General features: G+C 37.2%; 1 protein-coding gene across 1 annotated transcript in view; it reads left to right on the top strand.

Moving 5' to 3' along the window:
* The window catches only part of LOC578400 (cysteine-rich motor neuron 1 protein), a 44,500-nt gene that overhangs the window by 7,244 nt on the left and 16,516 nt on the right, over positions 1 to 20,740 (top strand). The window contains exon 2 of the mRNA XM_778570.4: positions 5,571 to 5,694. Coding sequence (XP_783663.1) covers positions 5,571 to 5,694 — 124 coding nt within the window. The remainder of the gene's footprint in view (positions 1 to 5,570; positions 5,695 to 20,740) is intronic.

Raw genomic sequence — 20,740 nt, 5'->3', positions numbered from 1 at the left:
TAATGTAACAGTAATGTAAAGACATGATTGATTTCATCTACCTTTTCCCGAATTCCTGCAATTGATACCTTAAAAGACTCCAGACTCCAGGCTCCCCTGTACTTCATTAACCACTTTCCCCGTCTCTGTCCCCTGCCCCTCTCCCCTCTCCCCATCCCATCTCCCTCCTCTCTATATCCTTTTCTCTTTCTTTTTCTCTTTCTCCCCCTCCCCCCCCCCCCCCTCTCTCTCTCTCTCTCTCTCTCTTTCTCTATATCCCTTCATAATAATGATGGAGTCATGGTTCAATACGATTATGAGTCAGACAAAGATTAAACTTTCCTTGAAACCTGAACAAGATGGAAGAAGGAAAAATATGCACTTTCCTCACAAACAAGTCGATAAAAATCGATGAGAACAAAATAATGCTTAAAATCACTCATAATACGTATGCAGACAAACCTAATCGAGCATCTTCCCCTTTTCCCGTTGTTTAAGTATATTTTCTCTCTCCAACGTGTCCAACGACAGATTTTTGAATAATCGATTAAAATGAGGACCCTTTTTTTTTCTTTATCAAACATTTAAATATACTCCGCCATGAAGTCATCCATGTTAATTTAAAAAGAAGATGTCAAGTCGGGCGTGTGAGTGGGCAAATCTGACGAGATATTTGAGGGAAAGCTCCCGCCTTTCATTTAGTAACTCAGGCGTAAGACCGAATACTAGAAAAACACCGTCATGTTAGCATGTTTAGATTCCACGGTGTTAGAATGCCCCTGATAATAAAGACACACTCAATATTGAATATAATGCTCTAATTAACTCAATAGATTTTTGAAAAAGTATGATTTCCCGAAAACTTCAGTATAACATAAAGAATAGCACAAGTTTTGTAATCCCTTTAAACAAATACATCGAATGAAATCAGTCGAAATATTCAGTTTCAATAAAATGCCAATGCAATACATCCTACAAATATTTTCTCGAACTGTTTGTGAAATCATAATCATTACAATACTATCACTGTTTAATGTATCTTACGGATCTTTGCATCTTTTCCATTGTGCCAACAAACATGACCAGAGTTATTTTTCATTTATTTAGGGCTTGTAACTGATTGATTTCGAGTTCATTCACTATTAAACCCTTAAAGAGGAAGAGTCATAATTGATAGATTACAAACAAAGGAAGTAATTCAATTACTTTCTACGTTTAAGATTATAATTGGGCGTTTAGATTCTTCTTTGTACATGTAAACATTAGAATGACAATGACAAAACTTGGCTAAGCAGACTTACATGTCATCAACAAAATAAAATGCTATACATTTTCAGGGGCGGATCTACGGGGGGGGGGGGGGTTAGGGGTTCAACCCCCCCCCCCCCCCCCCTGGGTTGACCAAAAAACACAAAAAGGGAAAACGTTGTTGTTGTTGTTGTTGTTTTGTTTTGTTTAAATGTCGGGGGCAAAATGATTTGTGTGTGTGTGTGCTTTCTACCCCCCTTTCGTCTCCCATTTTAGCCAATATTTCCGAGTACCCCCCTCCCCTCTCTATCAAATCCCTTAAAGTCCCTTACTAACTGGACCCACGCTTCATCACTGCCACTTTGCCGTATTGTTAAAGCGTGACTGTGCAAATCTCCATCTATTTTAATCGAATGATTGCGGAAATAGAATTAATCGCCCAAGAATACAACACTGTTTCCTCTCTAGTACAAGAGATATAGAAATAACTAATAACACTAGTGACGAATGAGAGCTGTATAAGCTATTACATTTCCTTTTCAGGGGAACCCAGCGCCAATTAATGTACGAGGAGGCCACATTCAACAGATAGGGAAATGCATTAATTCATAGCCGTCAATCACTTTAACACCGTCTTTCTCATCAGCTACTTTATTCCCCATGTATATTTTACTATGCCCTACACATAGGTAATATTTATGACATAAATATTAGCATTAATGTTTCGAAATTCCATGTTATTATAGATAAATTAAATCGAACATAATGAATACAATGTTGAGCCATTAAATCTTTAGCTGCCTTTTGTGTAACTTTTTGTTTTGTTTCCGCCTTTGCACCCATCCCGCAACACAAACTAAACAGATATTTCCAGCTAAAAATGAAATGTCACTGTCCGTCTGCTGATAAATTACTCTCTAACCAAATATATTTTGTTGAAATGTATTTTACCTGACGATTTGTGACATAATTCGGGCGCCATTTGTAAAGCAATACCCTCTATAGCAGGGTCCGTTTGTTGCTTGTTGCTTGTGTTTGGACGCTAAGAGTAAACACTTATACGGAGAAGTAGGAGGAGGGAGAGATAGAGAGAGGGGGAGGGGGAGAGAATTGCGGAACAAGAATGGATGCCTTTGCAAATAAAAACACGCATTATAAGCCGAGGCGGAATTGCTTCAAAGGAAAACTGGGTTTCCCTCCGATACGTCTTCTTCTCGTCTTTGGACGTAACCTTGGATTTTTTTCTTCTTCTAACTTTCCTTTATTTATTTTGATACTTTCTCGTCTCTGTATTGCTTTTCATATTCCAATTGGGATCGGTATTTTCTGGCAGTCGCTTCATTAGTATTTCATTGAGAAATTAAATTTGCCTTTACCTCGATACGTTTGAATATTTGATAAAAGTAGTCTAATATTATTTTGTATTAATAGAATTCGATTAGCAAATTAATTCAAGCTGTGAAGCTGTTAAGTATGATGTCTTTAGATTATTTTTGTTTCATAGTTAATAGTTAATTATTCACAAGAACTTATTTACGCTTCCTTCTTGCTACCTTTCTCTTCAAATTTGATTTAAACACAACCGCTCCCTCCTCCTCCTCTTTCTTCTTCTCCTCTATACAAATCTTTTTTCCTGGTATCCCTTTAATACTTTTTAATATAATTTCTTGATTCATTTATTTTCACACAGCATTCATACAAATAACATAACAACGTGAATTAATGGAGTTCATCCACATTTTCCCGAATTCCTGCAATTGAAACCTTAAAAGACTCCAGACTCCAATGCACATTACGGTCTCCTAAAGGTAATAACAAAGCGAAGAAATTTTAGCTAATGTATAGTTCTGAAGCTGTCCAGAAACGAAAAGAGCTTCACTTTTCCCGCCATTTTTTCCGTTTGCGGAGAATCGGTTGAGATCAAAGGCGTGTAAAACAATAAATAAATCAACAAATCGCAATCATATCGTGACCTATTAACCCCGGCTGGCATCAGAAAGTGACGGATGGGAGATATACATGTCTCGCACGCGCCTGTTTATATCAACTTCCACGTTCCCACATACTATAGGAGGCATGCCAGGAGCCTAGGAGGAGTCTTTGTCGAGAGGTTTAGTTGGGGTAATATAGCATGCGAGATGATAGAGAGGGGGGATAAGAAGGTGGAGGGAGGGAGAGAGGAATAGAGATAAAGAAAAAGAGGGATAGAAAGGACGAAAGAGAGAGTGAGAGAGAGAAGGGGATGATATTGGTAAAGGGGAGATGAGGAGGGAGGGAGGAAAACTTATGGTAAGGAAAAGTGAGAGGTTAAGAATATTTCAAACTTCATCGATGACGGGAGTGGGGGGGGGGGGGGTTGGATACAGGAAACAGCAAAATATTTGAAAATTGATTTTGTTGTTCTGTTCGCACAGACAGTTTGCTCCTCAAACTACAATAAATCGTCCCATTTGAGAATTAAGGTTAATGAAGGATTGAACTGAGGAAATGGAATGATTTATAACGAGAAGGCCAGTTAGTAGGTCAATGGGAAAAAATGTTTTGAAGAAAGGAATCCAAATATAAAACAAAGAAATTCAATATTTAATGGTTAGAATGAGCGAAATAATAAGTCGTTCATTTTGAGAAGCCCATTCGTTTTACATCTGAAGAAAACAAAATGTTTGTTCATCATTTTATGAGATAAGATTGTAGAAGGATATTGGATTTTTTTATTAATATTTGTTATAGATCTTTTATATCCATATTGTATGTTCAATAACAAACAACTTGCATATGTATACAAAAATAGGTACTTTATTCAGGTTCCCATTCATATTGGGGAGAAATACATGATTTACCTTGTTCACAACCCAAAAGAAATATCAATGATAAAAACATGATATTTTTCTTTAAAGTGATTTTTTTAAACACAATTCTGTGGGATAATACTCTCGATACTCTGTCAATATCGATTGAATACTAAATGCTAAATGTGAATTGAATTAACTGGAAGAAAATCAAACTTACTGTCAATCGAACTGAAATCCTCAAAGTTACACTTATATCATACAATTAAAAGGTGAAGTGTGCAAAAGAGGTACTTAATGGGCGGCAAAAGCAAAAAACACTTTTCATTTGTTATCTATATAGTAACAAAACAAATACCCATACATATGTCATGAATTGTAAATTGTATTAAGGGGGAGGGGTCAGGAAAATCAAATTGATGATTAAACTAGGCTAGAAAATACAATGTAAAATGTCGTGTGATATTGACACTTAAGGAGTTTAATGGAGACTGCCCTTTCATTCAAGATTTGATTTCTGGGTTAATCGCTCTAAATGGTTTTTATTATAAACTGACACACTTGCACTGTGAGAAGGGAGTTTGATAGGCTTGATAAACGATTGAGTATGGCTGACCGCTGATAAATAAAGGTTGGATATAATTTATTTGATTATTATTGGTCACACCTTTCAGCGTTAGAATAAATCAGGAAAATTGCGTGACAACCTTTGGTATTTTGCGCTCATCTAGACTGAGATATGTGGTAGAATTTTAATATCTTCATTCTCTCTCTCTCTCTCTCTCTCTCTCTCTCTCTCTCCTCTCTCTCTCTCTCTCATTTGTTCTGCGTCTTTGTCCTTTGTCTCACTTTGTCATCCCCTAAATGTCTTTCTCCCATCATTCACTGATGTATCTCCCTGAATAATCTTCTTTTTTGTCTTCCTTCTCTCTCTCTCTCTCTTTTTCTTCTCTTCCTCTCTCCATTATATCTTACTCTTTATTATTCTCTCTTTCGTTCTCTGTCATGTTTTCTCTCTTTCTATAGATCAACCATCTCTTGGTCACTCATGATCATTGTTAATTCATATTTTCGGCAGTACTATTCTATCGTTATTTAAAAAAATATTTGTCTTGATTATTTCCTGTTTGTTTTGAATATGTCATTTAATGTACCATCGTCATTTTTATGTTAATTCAATGTATTTACATTGTTTCACACAGCCCCAATGGATATCAGTCTTGTAACTGTTTGGGCTTTTTAACCGTATATAAATAAAGATATCAATTAAATTAAATTAAATTCTTCCCCCTTCTGTTTTTTCTTCTTTCCTATTATCATCTTTGTCTCTGCCTCGTGTTTCTCTCCACTTTATCACCACCTCTCTCACTCTCTCTCTCTCTCTCTCTCTAACTATCTTCTCTCTCATCTCTCTCTCTCCTCCCCCTTCTCTCTCCCTCTCTCTCCCCCTTCTCTCTCTCTCTCTCCCTTTCTCTCTCTCTCTCTTTCTCTCTCCCCCTCTCTTTCCCTCTTTCTATCCCTCTCTCTCTCTTCTTCCCTATCTCTCTTACTCAGGTGTACCAGTTGAAGCACATGGTGACTGGAGTCATGACCAACCTCCTCCCGGCCCGCCAACATGTGAACCTAAATGCACGCCAGAATTCTGCAGAACCAACTCTAAAGCCATTTGCTCTGCAACGTAAGTGACTGAATTTTAGTTTAATTTACCTTTATCATGTCCAAGAAAATATCATTTGAAATGAAAATAAGTACCCCTGATTCTCTCTTCTAACTTCACAATGAATGAAAGCAGATTGATACATGTAATAATATCTTCTCTGATTTTAAACGATTAGTTTAAAAAAAACCCTCACAACCCGTTAAATTCTTGATAAATTATTCGAGTGTCGACAATTTTCATACAGCACTAATCAAATTACTCCCATTAACTATTGCGTGACATAATAGAGAGGAAGGGTGATGTCGTTGGTCCTTAACCCTTACTGTACTGGGGGGGGGGGGGGGGGGCCTGGGAGGCCCCCCCTCGACATTTTCGGAGTTTGCGCCGCAACCGCTAGGAATTTTGAATTGTCGTTTCATGACTTTTTTCCCTCAAGTCTTACGCACATTTTGATACCATTTTCGTCGAAATCGGATATACCTGTAAGGCGTTACATAACAATTAGTATGCGCATGTCATCAAAAAAAAAAAGAAAAAAAAAGAAATTGCATCAAAATTTGCATAAATTATCATTATTAATTACATTAAATTAACTTTTTTGTCTTAGAAAAGAAGTTTCATATGAATAATGAGTTTCAACATCCAAAAAGTGGAGTTTGACATGTTTTCTGTAAAATGCATAAAATTAGCATTTTTGCATAATTAATTAGGCTAACAACAAAAATTTGCATATTCGGAAAAAACTAATTATACCATCTTGTTCCTTACGTAAATATCTACAAACATGCAAATTTTCGTGTTCATCGGACAATCGACGGCCGAGATCATAGGGGGGGGCCTCCCAGGCCCCCCCCCCCCCAGTCAGCGGGTGCTCAAAATAGCCCAGTACAGTAAGGGTTAAGGGGTCTAACATTTTGAAATAGTCTTAAAGTATTTGAGCTGTTCATTTGTGTGACTTGGGGATCCCTGAAAACATTAAGGAAATTCTAAATATTTAGCCACAAACAACATAGCAACCAACTGATTTAATTTATTTTGTCCTCGTTATAACTCTAAAGGCTCTATGGATGACATGTTAATCTGGGCGGTCAGTCTTTTTGTCCATTATGACCACTAGCTCTCTATGGGGCCCATGTCGTAGAGTTACTTTCACTCATACATACACCTATACTTATAATGTCAGTGGCCATTAACATTGACGAGAATTAGGTCATCTGCTTTACTCAACAAACACCCACGATATCTGTCATTTAGCAAAACAAAAGTAAGATATAGATTTGACCCTTTGAAAATTTAATGGATATTGACATTTTGTACGGGCATATTAACGTGGTTTACAATGCGTTTGTATTTAACATAATATGTAAAATGCGATTTTTTTTTTTTTTTTTTTTTTTTTTTTTTTTTTTTTTTTTTTTTTTAATTCTGCAAATTAAGGTTCGCTTGAGACTCAAAAAATAGAAATTAATTGGACAGGCATTCCATAAAATACACCTAACCAGGAAATTAAAGAATTCTTAATAATTGTGGTTTTGAGTTGACAAGGGCTTCGACCATTTTCCCTCTTGGTAAATGTCTATCAAAGACAATTTAGGCCTATCAACCCTGGGCCTGCTAACACAAATTGTAATAAAAAAAACTTTTTGATTGTGATGTAAAACCCTTAAGTATTTCTTTTGACTGGATATGGTTCCATACCCCCTTGGTCAGGAGGTGTGTACTTCAGTACACTGTTCTATTTGTAATGCATGACTCGCTGAGGATATCCAGAAATAGAACATTTAATGTTAACAGGGGTCACCAAAACATCCCTTATCTATATACTATCACACTAGTACATGTATATCATTGTATTGCTCATTGGGGGGGGGGGGGGTTGTGAAACAGTTCTCTTCATTATTAAAATATTTTGATGGTCTAAAACACCCAGACACAACATATTTGTGTTGATGAAATTGATATTTCAATATTTTCTATACATATACGTATAATGCCATGACGTGCTTTGCAATCTTATTATTATCCCTGGTACATAATAGACGGAGTAAACATTGTAGTTATGTATGTGGGTACCAGTACGTGACACACGTTTTACACATAATATAAGAAAACAGTGTAAAGACACTTTGAATATTGAAATGTGCCAAATATTCTGAGTTCACACTGTAGTTCTTTATCTGACCACGGTGTGTTACATGTAGTGAAACAGTATGAACACACTTTCAGAGATATGAACATGTTCCATGTACTCTCTGTGATCACACCGTGATAAGTAATCATACTGTGGTTCTGTATCTCACCACAGTGTGCCACACATTAATAAAACAGTGTGAACACACTTTCAGAGATATGAACATGTTCCATGTACTCTCTGTGATCACATCGTGATAAGTAATCATACTGTGGTTCTGTATCTCACCACAGTGTGCCACACATTAATAAAACAATGTGAACACACTTTCAGAGATATGAACATGTTCCATGTACTCTCTGTGATCACATCGTGATAAGTAATCATACTGTGGTTCTGTATCTCACCACAGTGTGCCAAACATTAATAAAACAATGTGAACACACCTTCAGTTTTTCCTTTTTTTCTGCTTGTACCTCGCCATTTATACGATTGAAGCTGCTGTGTAGATAATCGCTAATCAAGGATTGTCTACTTTTTTAAAGTCCTTTTTATTCGGTTAAAACATTTCATATATCATACAAATTAAAATGAAACACAAGTATTTCAATTAATCATTATCATTATACAAAATGATGATAACTATAGTATGAGTAGAAACCGAAATTATGGATAAATGACAAAGAAAAAAAGACAGAACCACAAAACAGGATTGTTTACTGCAGGTATAATCAATAAATTTGAAATAAAAGAGGTCTCCTTCGTTTGAAGATCCTATAACTTTTGATGATCTTTCACGATGTTTTTAACTCGATTCCTATTCTATAATCACAGTTCAGTTGCCCTTTTTCTCACTACATTTCGACAAGATGTCGTGGAGACTCTCTTCTTATTTGTGGATTACCCCCCCCCCCCCCCCCATCAAGATAGGTCTCATCTTTTTCACAAGAAAGCGCTTCATCTGTCGTCACTATAGATGATTGAGTACGATAAGTCGAACATGAATCATGACTGTATGATGTATGTCTCTTGTATGGAGAGAAATCATGACTTGCACATGACAACTTCTGTTGGTTGGTAAGTAACGGTATTGCCAATCAGGCTTATTCAACCTATCATGTGCGAAACCGAAACCCAAGACTTTGAGGTCAACAGAAGCTCCAAATGGGCCTAATAAGGTTTTGATTTTGCCATCCTGCGGTCCATAAACATGCATGATAATTGACTCATTAGCATCCTATTGATCCAGTCAGTTTAGCAGATTATCCTATTTTATTTGTAATCCCAGATATCCGGATCAAGCTTCTAATTACCGGGTAATAGGGCGTTGGCTATTGACAGTTAAACTCCATGCGAATTGACACCCAGCACTTCACCCGTCAATCGTATTTTTTGGCCCAGGTCCGTACCGCCAAATCTGTCAACGAGTCCCTGGTCGCCTGCTTGTAGCAATGTAGTCCCACGCGGTGCTAAACTTGTAACTAATTGCGCTGGATATACCGACAGACAGTTGAATTCATGGGGCAGGAAATACCGCTAATGCTGCTCGTGTCGCGGAGGATTTGTATGAAGATTTCCCGACCACGCATCCAATTGTTTCGACAGATTAGCATTATGGGAATTGTCTGACAAAGTGTTCATGAAACTTGATTCAAAGTGTATGTGATTCACCTCGTATTTGCCTCCACTGTCTTCTTAACAAACTTCATCTACAAAGTGCATCCTTACAAGAATGAAAATTCAGGCCTATGCATCTTTAACTGAACGTAGCTTCTCAAAAAAAAAAAAATTCACATTAATATCTTAATCATATAAACTTGATAAACTCCTTCACTTAATTTATGATTATTTAATTCGAAACGGCGATCTGTATAATGAATGTATTGATCATTGGATGTTGCTGACTCACGAATGTATTTATGGGATAAAACAAATGTATTCAATTAATATGTTTATAAACAGAATATTGATGTACATCAATGAAGTTTAATAACTACAATACAAAATACATAAACATCATTCGGAAAGCAGTCTATTTATGCTATTTATTTTCTTTCGTATGGCAATATTTAAGGCATTTCCTCCTCTATGATTAGCCCCATATTGAGTTTTATGAAAATTGAACAAGCAGTTAATATTTTATATTCTCTTTGTCATAAATATAAGCTAAAGCTTGCTCAAAATATATATATCAGGTCTAATAATGATAACGATAATATTGTTGACAATAATACTATCAAATAATGATAATAATAATATATAGTAATGATAATGATAGCAATAATCATAATAATAAAATAATAATAGGTACAATATATTGCGCACATATTCAATCCAAATGGATGCTTAAAGCGCCTACAAAGTACATGCTACAATTACGCTGGCCTAGCCCAATTAAGCCTAAAGGCACTAAAATAATTCAAGAAATATTTGTTGCCAGGTCCTCATCTACTACACCTGGGTGGAGAGTGGCAAATGCAGATATGCAGAAATATTCGAACAACGATCCATACGCGATCTCACGTAGTTGATCGCAGTGTCGTATTGAGCACTTGGCTTTCACTTTGAGTATCATCAGGAGTTTTATGATGAAAAAAACCCAAGGGATTGTATTTCTCTCCAAAGTGGGAGTTATGTGTGCTTCCATTGCATAATTAAACTACATCATCGTCAAGAACATTCTTCTATGTACATGTAGGTTTATCGTTTTAGATTTTTTTTTTTTTTTTTTTTTTTGGGGGGGGGGGGTAAAGGATAATTTTCATTATTTCCATGATACCGTCAGCGAAGTTTCTTGTGTTGTGACCCTTTCTACAATAATTATTCTCAGCCAGCCATTCATAGAAAGAATTAGTATAGGCTCATACACAGGGCGTATTGACGCAGTGGTCACGGGTGGTATGTAGCAACCCCCTCCAACTTTCCATTAGTATGCCCATACAGAGCGCGTATTGATATAGTGGTCCTTATGGTATTTAGCAACCCTCTCCCCCTTTCCATTAGTAGGTCTGAACGGTTAATGAGGACCACTTGGTGCTCCAAGTACCATCAGGGGATAAGAATGTCTTATGGTGATGCGTCATCTATTGTTAAAATAATGTGGAAGAAAAGAAACAGTAGTCCAAGAGACAAGTTAACAATATTCTGTCAGAAGTACTTAATGAATACTAACAAGGTATTATAACAATGGGTTTTGCTAGGTGGTCTTCAATCAAACGCTGTCATCACGTCGGCTATCTAATTAGACAGAGGGACCAAGGTGTGTCGATAGGCGGTCAATGTTGAAGCCCAAAAGGCCAAAAGTATGACCATAAAATAATGTTTCAACTTAAGAAGTGCAAACTGTGTGCCCCCTTCCAACAACTTGTACCCTTAGACCCTAAAATCATTTTCTAAAAAATACTTTCTGATCCATTACCAAGTTAATCACCGAGGCATATGTCACCTATATGTTTCGCCCTTTTCTTTCTTGAGCTTAATTTCTTTCTTTCGCTTTTAAAAGTAGCAATCATCAAAGCTCCCATTTTAACACAATAATGTCTCATTGCTCCCCATTCTACGAACATATATTACTATATTTGTTCATTGATATAATATCAACAGTATAAGATCAATGAAAGGAGATTTGTATCCTTGCTATTGTGTTTCCTGCTATTATTGTCTGTTGTATTTCATTTAAAAGTTACTTGTGCTTTATATTTTCATTCTACATTCATAATTTATGAAGCACAAGAACAGAATGTATCGAAATCAACACATAAGAACAACCTCCCATACATACACACGCACACTCGCACACTACCCCCCCTCTCTCTCTCTCTCTCTCTCTCTATCTCTCTCTCTCTCTCTCTCTCTCTCTATCTCTCTCTCTATCTCTCTCTCTCTTTCTCTCTCTTTTACTATGATTTGAATTAGCTCACTCATCATGGCCGGTCGCCTGTCATCCAGAAGTATTAAGTGTTCTAAATAATTGATCTTGTGTGTTAGTCATGTTTAGTTTGGTTGTTTCGCCCAAACATTAGCATCTATAATAGTAACGACACAAAAGGCTAGGTGTGATGTGTGAAATAAAAATGATAACAACGATAATTCTTGTCAGTCAGCGGTGTTTAATATAAAGTAATAAGTGGGTTTAAGGCTAAAGAGGAAATATCATAATGACATGCAATTATCTGATCAACTGTGCTCGAATTTAGATGATAAATATTAAACTACTTGTGCATTACTACGAGTGACTGGAAAGTTAGGCGGACATCACTGCTTAGAACTATTATTGAGAATTAGTATTCTACAATAGGACTGGTTTTCTCTCCCAATCAAGAGGATTATAGAGAAAATGTAATGTAAAGAAGATAATCAGGTTTATACCCAAGATATACACTTTGAATCATAAATAGTGCTAAATTCGCTGTATATTTTCAATTTTATGTTGGTCGTCCGTTGTAAAAAGAAAATCATTACCTTCATGTGGGCGCAGCAGTTTTTGTTTCACAAATGGAAAGATTGAAGGAGAATTCCAGCTGAAGTGTATTCCAAATGAAGAATAAAGTCATTATTCATCGCAAAATCATTACAAATTCTTTTTTTTTAATTGTTGGGGTGGTTGTGGAACCTACCCAATGGCATACAAACCCCTATCCAACCATACACACTCATCCTGAAGATGATAGGTACAACCTATCGAAACGTCGAGATAGAGCATGAGTGGGCCCTTTTTAGGGCCAATTAACCCTGTCGAAAGAATATGTGGTGTAACTGCAAACCTGGCTCAAATATATCCTCCCCATTAAAGCCTTCAAAGATTACATCACTTCACATTCATTGCATGGAAAAATAATTTCCTTTAAAATTGGATAAAATCTATGAAAATCGTTATTCACTATTCCAATTGTTAAGTGCAAAGTTAAAAACCGTCACAAATTAGACCTAATATAATTTTTAAGGTCGATAACTTCTTTCTGCAATACAAGCGTAACTAAATCTGACTGACACCCCGAATAATACCCATTAAGAATTTTGCCACCCCCCCCCCCGTTACCCCCTCCCTACATTATTCTTACCATACGAACTTCATACAGGGCTCTATCCTACAAAAGGGAAAAAGTTGGAGACACTTAAGCTTTATTCTGAAGAAGCTGTTCCAGCGAGAACACAATAATAGCATTTCAAGTTGAATTAAAAATTCTACAAGTCCTGTCATACGACTCGATTGAGGTTAAGGCAACAGCATATGGTTGGTATTACGGTCCCAAGGTAGCAACGATGATAACTGTGATTCCATTTTTTATTCCACGGCTCTTATCCTTTGGGTATATCATGTGATAATTGAATTACGCTTGGGTAACGATTTGAACGACAATAGAAGCGGTCAAGATCAGAAATGTACCAAAGTTTGGAACGATCTCCGGGGACTGTTTGGCGGGGACGGGTTCCGTCGCAGGAAAGTTGACATGTGAGAATGCCCCGTTGTCAAGGGAGCAGGGCTTTTTGAAATCTACCTGGTTTCTGAAAATTGTGAGAGAATAATGTGATTTTGCCTCAGGATACCAGCTGCAGGTGCATGAGAATGATTAGTTACAGGGTTCAACAAATTATGGCAGGGGTATGGCTGCTGAGAAAAACTGGTACAAACTTTTAGACGATGTGAAAACGTTTTGTCTTTCTTGCAACAAAGGATGCATTCAATATGCAAATTGCGCTACAATGACCATTACCCAACCACTGATGCTTATTCTTCGTTGTAAAATGGCAAATAGAACTCTCACATTAACTCTTATGGGAGGGGGGGGGGTCATTTTAAACAAATCTTGACATCGGTGATGAGTGCCGATTTTGTCTGAGAGTCACATTTACGCTTAAAGGTCGAGGCCTCGATTCAATACCGTTGATAAGGTTCCATATACCATGGATATTGTGAAACTTTGCATTAAGTACGCTACATTCCCTTTTTATTTTCTCTTGTTACCGTATTGAAAAGAGAAAGGGAGCTTTCGAGAGCTCACAAATAATCTTCATGTCGTCACCTTCCTATTCAAGTCCCAAAGTTTGGACGTAGAAGAGGGCACACCAGATTTGGTGGAAATACCATTAATGGGTGTACAATTTTGCATACAGCAAACCCGTAGTCCCCTCAAGAAATACCCTCCGTTTCTCCGGGTGAGGGTAAGATAGTTCCATGTGGGGCTCCAAGCTCTACGGTTTGAACTGATCTATATTTTGGAAGGGATGGGGCACATTCGATCACATTATCAGGCTATCAAAGATAGATAATCAGACTTAGTTGTTTATAGATCAACATTATTTATTGTAAACGTAAACCACAAAACCGATCGGTTAAGTTTGTCCAATGTGAAACCTTCAGACGATAGAGAACAAAAAAACTGCGTTTGATCTAATGTTTCATCTACAAATTATTGTTAACTTGCAAAGCTGAATTGAGAAAGAGCTGCCCGTCTTGATTTAAAGTCAAATACATTATTCTCCTTCTTTTGTTAACAATGTTTTTATTGGCTTTCAATGAGAGGTGGGGATAAATTAATTGCGAATTTTTAATGTGTCTTTTCGTAAGTTCACCAGAGAATTACATTCACTTGTACTGAAATCCCCTTTTGACTAATTTTGGAACCGATCTTCCAAAGATTATAAGTCAAGTACAAGGTCGGTACATGTTAACTCAGTAGCAAGTTATATGGGCCCTGTAGTAAGAGAAGACTTTGATACACAGCGGGGTGTCCACATTGTTTCACAGCTATTTAACCTCACGGCGCGATGTGGAATATTTGATGGCGTTTTCCCCTAGTTTCTAAACCACCTCCAAACTATGACAGATATTTCAGCTTTGACAGAACGATGACAGAAGTGCCGTGAACTTTTCGTAGTTACTCTCAAAAGTAGAACAAAATCGCGAAAGGAATTCCACGTGATCGGCGTTTTGGAGGCCCTGCAAAGTGTTGGGGATTTTGTTGTTATTGTTATTGATACGCATTGTCACGTCACTCTCGCTTGAGTCATTTTGAAATACATGTAGTAAAAATAAATTGATTTTGTCTGATTCTGTCCTGGATTTCTCCCTACTATATTATTGGTTTATTCCGCAGTACATAAACTTTAACACAGATGAATTGCAAACAAAATTACAATGTAGACTTGACTGCAAATCAAATATAGGCATCCATATTGACTGAAATGCATATACAACACTGAAATGGGACAACGTAGAGAGAAGACGCCTAATCCAAAGGCTAACTTCACTCGACAAGATGATTAATGCAGAACTAGATATCCCACTAGGAGATTATTTCCAGAGGAAAGGATCAAGACGTAGGCGGACACAATGATAAACGGTTGACCATCTTTCAGTGCTCATCAACATCATTCGCAGAATCTTTCTTCCCTGAAGTTGTAAAACTCTGGAATGACCTACCTCAACCAAACGTGGACATCAAATCCAGCACAGTCTTCAAATCTGCAACCCAAAAATTAAACCAAATAGCATAACCCCTGAACTACACAAATTTATACTCTCGTTATACTTCCAGTTATAGTTCCTAGCGGACCTTTCGGAAGAGACGAACACAAGGTACAAGGTAATGTACAAGGTACAAGGTACAATGAACAAAAATAGTTGCCAAGCAATAAAATGCCAACATTTTGCTCGCCTGCTTCGTTCACTCGCAAATATTAGAAACTGGAAAGTTCATATGCGAGGAAGACACAAAGACACAAAAAGACTGATCAAAGTTCTACGATGACGGCTCGTGTCGTCACCTCCTCTAACCCGATATCTCGTCTCGATCTTTCGTACGCAGAAAACACTTTGTTTATCACTGGCGTATCCATAAAAAAATTCAAACGGGGCGAGATTTTCTCCAGAAAAATGGCGAAAGTGTCTCAGGATATCCCTGTGTGCCATGGACCGACCAGGTGATACATCGATTTTCATTTCGTGGGAGGGGGGTGGGGGAGCTTCAAATAGAGGGGAGGAGGGGGGAGGGCGCTAGAAGCGCCACATTTTTAAGAACAATGAATGCTCTAATCATGATGAGGTAAGTCCCCCATCCCGGGAATAAAAGTGAACTGTTGCACTTTTTCAAATGCGAATATAGGTCAGCGTTTATAAATATTGATTTTATAAGAAAGGTGCTCTAATACGTCAACGTGTGAATGCTTAATAATTGTATCGTTATCAAACGTGCACAGTTGATTACAAATTCGAGTACTAGTGCGCGAAAAAAATACTTTCAAGCATTTGCATCTGGCAATAAAATGCGAAATGTGTAAGATGACATCATCGGAAAATCTTAGAAAAAAATTAGTGATTGAAGTTTCTTAAAACGTGAAATAATGATAATTGGACTACAAGGAAAGGTGGAGAGTTGGTAGAATGATGTGTTATTGATGAATAATTTAGATTGAAAGATTCAACAAATCGAATGTATTCTCCGTGTTTAAAGTTCAGTTTACTTAATGAGTTTCTCAACATGATTTCCATTGTCCATGGTAGAATTTGTTTCGTTTGTTTTGTTTTGTTTTATTGTTTCACATTCCACAAAAGAACAGTTTACATATTATTAAGGTCAGCAAGATAAAGCATAATGACAATAAACAATGATGGCAGTAAATAATCGATAACGTGAAATATGAGGAACCTATTAAAAAGCAATGCTTTAGTTCATACGAAAATTCTAGGGTTGTATTCTTGAATAAAGTTTTAATTAAAATTACATTCGATATGTCTTTCTAATTCTACTGAATTCTAGTCCACGATAAAGAATATAATAGAAATTATTCAAAAAGAATCATGATAATTTCTGCGATTTCTGGGTATGAGATACTGCATACCCAGACGCAAAACTGACCTGGAATATCAGACCTGTCTGTCTCTGTCTCACACCAGTCATTCATAGTGTACGAGTGTCAACTGGCATAACTTCACATCGCTAGATAAATACGCTATCTTCTAACAATTAACGAGACTTGATCAATAGACGAAACATATTTCTCTTGTTTATTTTGTACGCAACAAGTAAATAGAAAAGGACTTGCGTACGAACGATCACATATTTGATGACACTTCAATGGGCGCAGTCAATTGTCGCGGAATTCAAAACATCGTAGTAGAAATATTTTCCCATTTCTATTTTCATCCATCGTAAAGAAAAGAATATAGTTTCCTAGGAGATTGGAATGGGACCCCATAGAAATGGATTGTTTGTAAATGTTGCGAGTCGCCTAATTAGACTTTTTGACCCGTCAAGCAAATATTTTGAACCATTTCTAGAGATATGGCACGCCCAATACACAATGAACCTGTCAGTAACTGGACGATGATCAAGTTATTTTGGAAACCTATCAATTTTAAAGTGTTTCATCTTTTATTTTTATTTCAGAAACACACCCAGGTAATAACTAAAATATAATGTTGGTGATAATGAAATAGGGCGTACCTGTTTTTCTTAGTGATATGACTGTTTTACTTTTCCTGTTTTCAAAAAAGGGCGATCTGTATTGTACTGTATTGACGAAAAAGAATACTTGCTACACGTCATATATTTGCCTAGTTGTTGGATTTATTTTGTGAAAAATTTGGCTGCAGTCATCTCGAAATTTTCCTTAGACCTATCCACCATAGCAACAACTAGTTTACTTTCCGTATACCGAAAATAGATTGAATGATTTATTTTTTTTGTCTGTTCTCCCCTTACAATTTATTTTCTTTCATTGTTGTTAATAGTGGCGTATTGGTTTAGTGCTTTCACACTTATTTTATGGTGGGGGGGGGGGGGGTCAGAAGACGGGCGAGCATTTTATCCATACTTCATTAGAAATATTTATATATTCTGCCCTTCCTTTAATGATTTGAAGACAATTCACAAGTGCGGTAATAAATTTACAGAATAATTTGACCATATTTTTGGTAAACTGTACAAACCTATAACTATACCATGATCACAATGACGCGATATGAATTACATTTATTGCATCTGTATGGCATTGGAAAGACCGTGTAATTTTAATCATTGCTGTAATATAAAGTATACTCTTATAACTCAAGGTCAAATAAAGGTTTTGTCAATATTTAGCCGTTATCAATCATTTTGTAGCAAAGGAAAATATATAGTTTTCATTTAGCAGTATTTCACCATCTGAATGACCCGGTCGCGATGAAGTCTTAGGTTGGCAGACAATCTTTATTTGCATACGGTACATTTGACTGGTTTGCACTTTTCATCTTTGAAATGGTAGACTTTTCGTGAATAAACATTCTCTTATTCAACGCACGGAAGGTTAGGGAATCAAACAACACCCCAAACTTAGTTACATACGTATAACAAATAACACTGTCGTGTCATTTTCATGGCTAATGATGTTTTTGACAGAAGAAGAATAAGGAGAAGTCGATTCGGGTAAATATGAGTTTCATGTAAGCTCAATACGGTGCGAAATGTGTCGAATGGGATGATTGATTATGTCTGTGACAAAGAAATATAAAAATGCAAAAAATTGTTAGTTTTCGTGCTGAAATGTTATCCTTCCAAAAAGGCACTTTTGACACCTAGTTATTTTTTGATAATAATAATAATTATTGTTATAAAACTCATTAAAATAATGTATCAGACATGAATGAGCTGACTAATATCTGCAAATCCATGTCGAATATGACATGCTCTTATGTTCACCGAGAAAAGTCACGGATACGTCGTAACTATCTATTCCGATATTGGAAAAATGTGTTTTTCGAGGAATGTGTCATCATGGACCATACTGTGGGAATGATAGATTTCATAGCCGATTAACATTACCCATTGGTTCATGATAATGTCCAGGGAACAGTCAAACATCCCTTGATATGACCAAGATGTCGTGTCGTGTCCTATATTTCAGCTCCTGTGACGATAGCTGTCAGCCTGCCGTACACTTGGATGACATGCCTGCCTCAAGTCTGGGCGGGTTCACTTCCCAAACCCTGGAATGTCAAAATTCATGGCAGATCAATATTACCCATTCTCTGACTTTCTGATATTCGGTACCAAGAATGCACAAATATTGACCTTAATGTTGACGTGCGTATGTCTGCCAGAAACTCGAGTAGTGATGTGTGTCAGTCTCGATTGGAAGGTAAAAAAGGGTAGGATTGAAGAATTGAGTTCTATGAACTCCTTGTGCCAGAGGAAAGGCCCTAGCTAGATTTTTGGTCTTTCTCTAAAGAAATATCAGTGGAATTTTAAAGTAATATGTAGTAACTTTAGTGGAAATTATAGTTATACACAATCGACTGATTAGACGGATATGTTTGAATTAAGTCTGGTCTAGGACAGGATAACATTGCTCTTATCTATCACTCATTAAGTGTCCATCATTGTCCTGGAAAGAGACATGACTCATCAGCTCAAGTTTCTAACAAAAATACATGTCTTATCCTGGAAGTCTCAGCTATACCTGTCCTCTATCTTGTAAAGTATGAACACCTGTAATCTAGACCCTTGGTATTTGCAAGTGAAAATTCTGAATACTCTTGGGAGGTATATGTAATCTTCAAGATGACACGAAGTTATGCCATTAATAGGAGATAATGTCAGATGGTGTTAACGGCTTCAGTCGACAGTTCAGCAGGGGAGAATTCGACTACTGGTCAATAATCTCATGAAATATTTTGATAAAGGTATTTCTTAAACTATAGAAACACTGACAAGTTTGTAAAGACATCCGGAGTCGAAAGTTTTATCGTTTGACATGTCGGAGATTATCTGGTTATCTGTAGACGTGTAGACGCAATCTATAGATTATTCCATAAAAAGGTATTTGTTGGTGTCCTGACATTCACGTAGCTTCATCGTGGGCCAACTCTTCGTTATCAGAACATACTGAGGCATGTCTTATTACATGATTCGATGAGCCATGTAACCTTTGCATGAACTGATGAAAAGATGAAAATGTTGCAAATTAGATCTTGCCGTGCGGATGTTGGAGCTGCACACATAGGTTGCTAAGGGCCCCCACAGCTCACCTGTCGTCGTTGCTAAGGGTCATGCAGGTTTGTTGACATCCTCCGTGTGAGAGGTCGTCCGCTCGGGATGAAATTGTAACACTATCACTGGCCTCCCCTCCCGCTGTAGCCCGGGATTCCTCAAGACTTTTTTTTTTGGGGGGGGGCGGTGAACACCAATAGTGCAAGGGGACACCTTTACCCTCCGTCCAGATTCCGGAAGAGTTTTGCTGGAGGTTTTGTTTGAGGTGGGGATGCATTTAACCTAAATGTTATCGTAATGTCAGAATCTTTGATAGGAGTGAACACCAACGAAGAGCCAGGAGCGTGGATCCATCTTGAATCTTTGATAGGAGTGAACACCAGCGAAGAGCCAGGAGCGTGGATCCATCTTGAATCTTTGATAGGAGTGAACACCAGTGAAGAGCCAGGAGCGTGGATCCATCTTGAATCTTTGATAGGAGTGAACACCAGCGAAGGAAGAGCCAGGAGCGTGGATCCATCTTGAATCTTTGATAGGAGTGAACACCAGCGAAGGAAGAGCCAGGAGCGTGGATCCATCTTGAAGAATGAGGGAGAGGGTAACACGTAAATTGAAAACATTATCTACTTAAGTTTTTGTAGTTATGGCGAGGGGGACCCCAAGAGCGACACCCCTGTGCTGAGGTTATCTAATGATATACGAGAGATATTCGCATTTTCTGAAGGGTTTGATAAAGGTATACATCATCATTGACAAAATATGTGAACCTTTATCCCAATCTTATCCTGCTTCTAAAAGCATGTAAGGGGTTATATTCATTCGCTGAGTGCAAATAAGGGTTAAGGGACGATCTTCAGGTATAGCAGCCTTTATAGAGTTGAAGGATTGAAATGAATACTAGGATGCAATGCACACGGGGAATGAAAAGGATAAGTATGGGCATTTGTGAAGACTTTGGAGGGGG

Source organism: Strongylocentrotus purpuratus, unplaced genomic scaffold, assembly GCF_000002235.5.
Source record: "Strongylocentrotus purpuratus isolate Spur 01 unplaced genomic scaffold, Spur_5.0 spur5_scaffold_9, whole genome shotgun sequence".
In the NCBI taxonomy this organism is placed as follows: Eukaryota; Metazoa; Echinodermata; class Echinoidea; order Camarodonta; family Strongylocentrotidae; genus Strongylocentrotus; species Strongylocentrotus purpuratus.
The sequence above is the reverse complement of the archived record's forward strand: the minus strand, read 5'-3'. Positions and strand labels throughout refer to the sequence as shown.